This window comes from Mizuhopecten yessoensis, unplaced genomic scaffold, assembly GCF_002113885.1.
Source record: "Mizuhopecten yessoensis strain PY_sf001 unplaced genomic scaffold, ASM211388v2 scaffold1513, whole genome shotgun sequence".
Taxonomy (NCBI): domain Eukaryota; kingdom Metazoa; phylum Mollusca; class Bivalvia; order Pectinida; family Pectinidae; genus Mizuhopecten; species Mizuhopecten yessoensis.
In genome coordinates, this window is record NW_018404084.1 from 145,007 (window position 1) to 146,806 (window position 1,800).

General features: G+C 38.4%; 1 protein-coding gene across 1 annotated transcript in view; it reads right to left on the reverse strand.

The window, feature by feature from the left end:
- Positions 1–1,800, reverse strand: part of LOC110463791 (phosphatidylinositol phosphatase PTPRQ-like) — a gene marked incomplete at its 5' end in the record, with an annotated part of 49,263 nt that overhangs the window by 25,086 nt on the left and 22,377 nt on the right. The window contains 2 exons of the mRNA XM_021518653.1: positions 785–930; positions 1,147–1,281. Coding sequence (XP_021374328.1) covers positions 785–930; positions 1,147–1,281 — 281 coding nt within the window. The remainder of the gene's footprint in view (positions 1–784; positions 931–1,146; positions 1,282–1,800) is intronic.

A 1,800-nucleotide genomic window follows, 5' to 3' on the forward strand; every position in this document is an offset into this window, starting at 1 on the left:
GTCAAGCGCACCCCTTTTTAGTGTTCTGTATACAAGCGCATCCCTTCTTAGTGTGCTGTATACAAGCGCACCCCTTCTTAGTGATCTGTATACAAGCTTACCCCTTCTTAGTGTTCTGTATACAATCGTACCCCTTCTTAGTGTTCTGTATACCAGCGCACCCCTTCTTAGTGATCTGTATACAAGCTTACCCCTTCTTAGTGTTCTGTATACAATCGTACCCCTTCTTAGTGTTCTGTATACCAGCGCACCCCTTCTTAGTGATCTGTATACAAGCTTACCCCTTCTTAGTGTTCTGTATACAAGCGCACCCCTTCTTAGTGTTCTGTATACAAGCACACCCCTTCTGAGTGATCTGTACACAAGTGTACCCCTTCTTAGTGTTCTGTATACAAGCGCACCCCTTCTTAGTGTTCTGTATACAAGCGTACCCCTTCTGAGTGATCTGTTTACAAGCGCACCCCTTTTTAGTGTTCTGTTCACAAGCGTACCGCTTATTAGTGTTCTGTATACAAGCGAACCCTTTTCGTAGTGTTTTATATATACCATACAAACATTTTATGCCTTCAGAGTTATGTACATGCCTTCAGAGTTATGTATACAAGTGTATCAGATTTAAATTCTACAATCATGTCATATAATTTTGGTAGCTCTCTAGCACCAAAGAGGACATTTTCATTAGCTCAATCGTTGAGTATATAGAATGGCAGGCTGGAAAGCCGTAGGTTTTCTGGTTCGGTCCATTGAGGAAGAACACTGGTCTCTTTCTGTGACATAAGCTTACCCCTCCAGTAGTGTTGTGTGTGAACATGAACTTAACGATGTCACTGTTTCTCTCCAATACCAATGGTAGTTCCCAGGATACCCTCATAGTTGTGTAATCCGGTCCATTGGGGCGAGCTACCGTAAAGTTACTCACTGCACCTGGAGCTGTTAGGTCCAAAAGGTTAAACAGAGCAATTTTCTCGTACTGCTTAGAAAAACAAATAGCTAAGTACAAGCATAGATTCATTACCATTTTAATAGACTTATTTTTATTCTGGCTGGATTTGTTCAAGATATATCCAAATTAAGAAAGAACTTGGTAGTATAAAAGCTCCCATTAAAATGTGAATAATTCATATAATAATTGTAAATAGCAATTACCTGCAGCAAGTGTTTTTGCAGATGGCAGTGTCTGTTGAAATAGAGCCGTCCCCTTTACAGTAGAAGCTGTCAGATTGAACGTGTAAGTTCTGTACTCCTGTAGTCCTACCACTTTGTGTGTCCTGACTGAGAACCCTGAACAGTAAAGCAAGATAAAGTGAGCAACTGAACATCTATAACAATACATTTTATCATTTTATTGTTTAATAACATAAGTGATATGTATTATATTATTTTCATTAACACCTATATACATTTGTACCAATATAATCGTTAGTAAAAATTAGTAGCAATACAAACATTTCAATAAGCAAGAGCTCAATCTTCTGAGTCAAGTGATTTCTCACAGATTCCATGTCAAGCTGAATATTACCATTATCATAGCTTCTCTGATTTTTCGAGTCACGTTGCTTCTCCAGGGTCTACCGAGTCAAGCTTACTTCTCATAAAGTCAGAGTCAAGCTGATTTAGCATGTTACTGCACAGTGCTTCTCTGTTTTTTCTCAGAGTCAAGCCTATTGTTATTTTGGTTAATGAGTGAGTAGCCCCATGTACGCCAAAGAAATAAGGTTTATATTTCGTTTGTGGTTTATAGTCTTCGGACTATCGTTAATAAACATTTTAACTGTTTCCTTGATTCTTTTAGTTATGTAT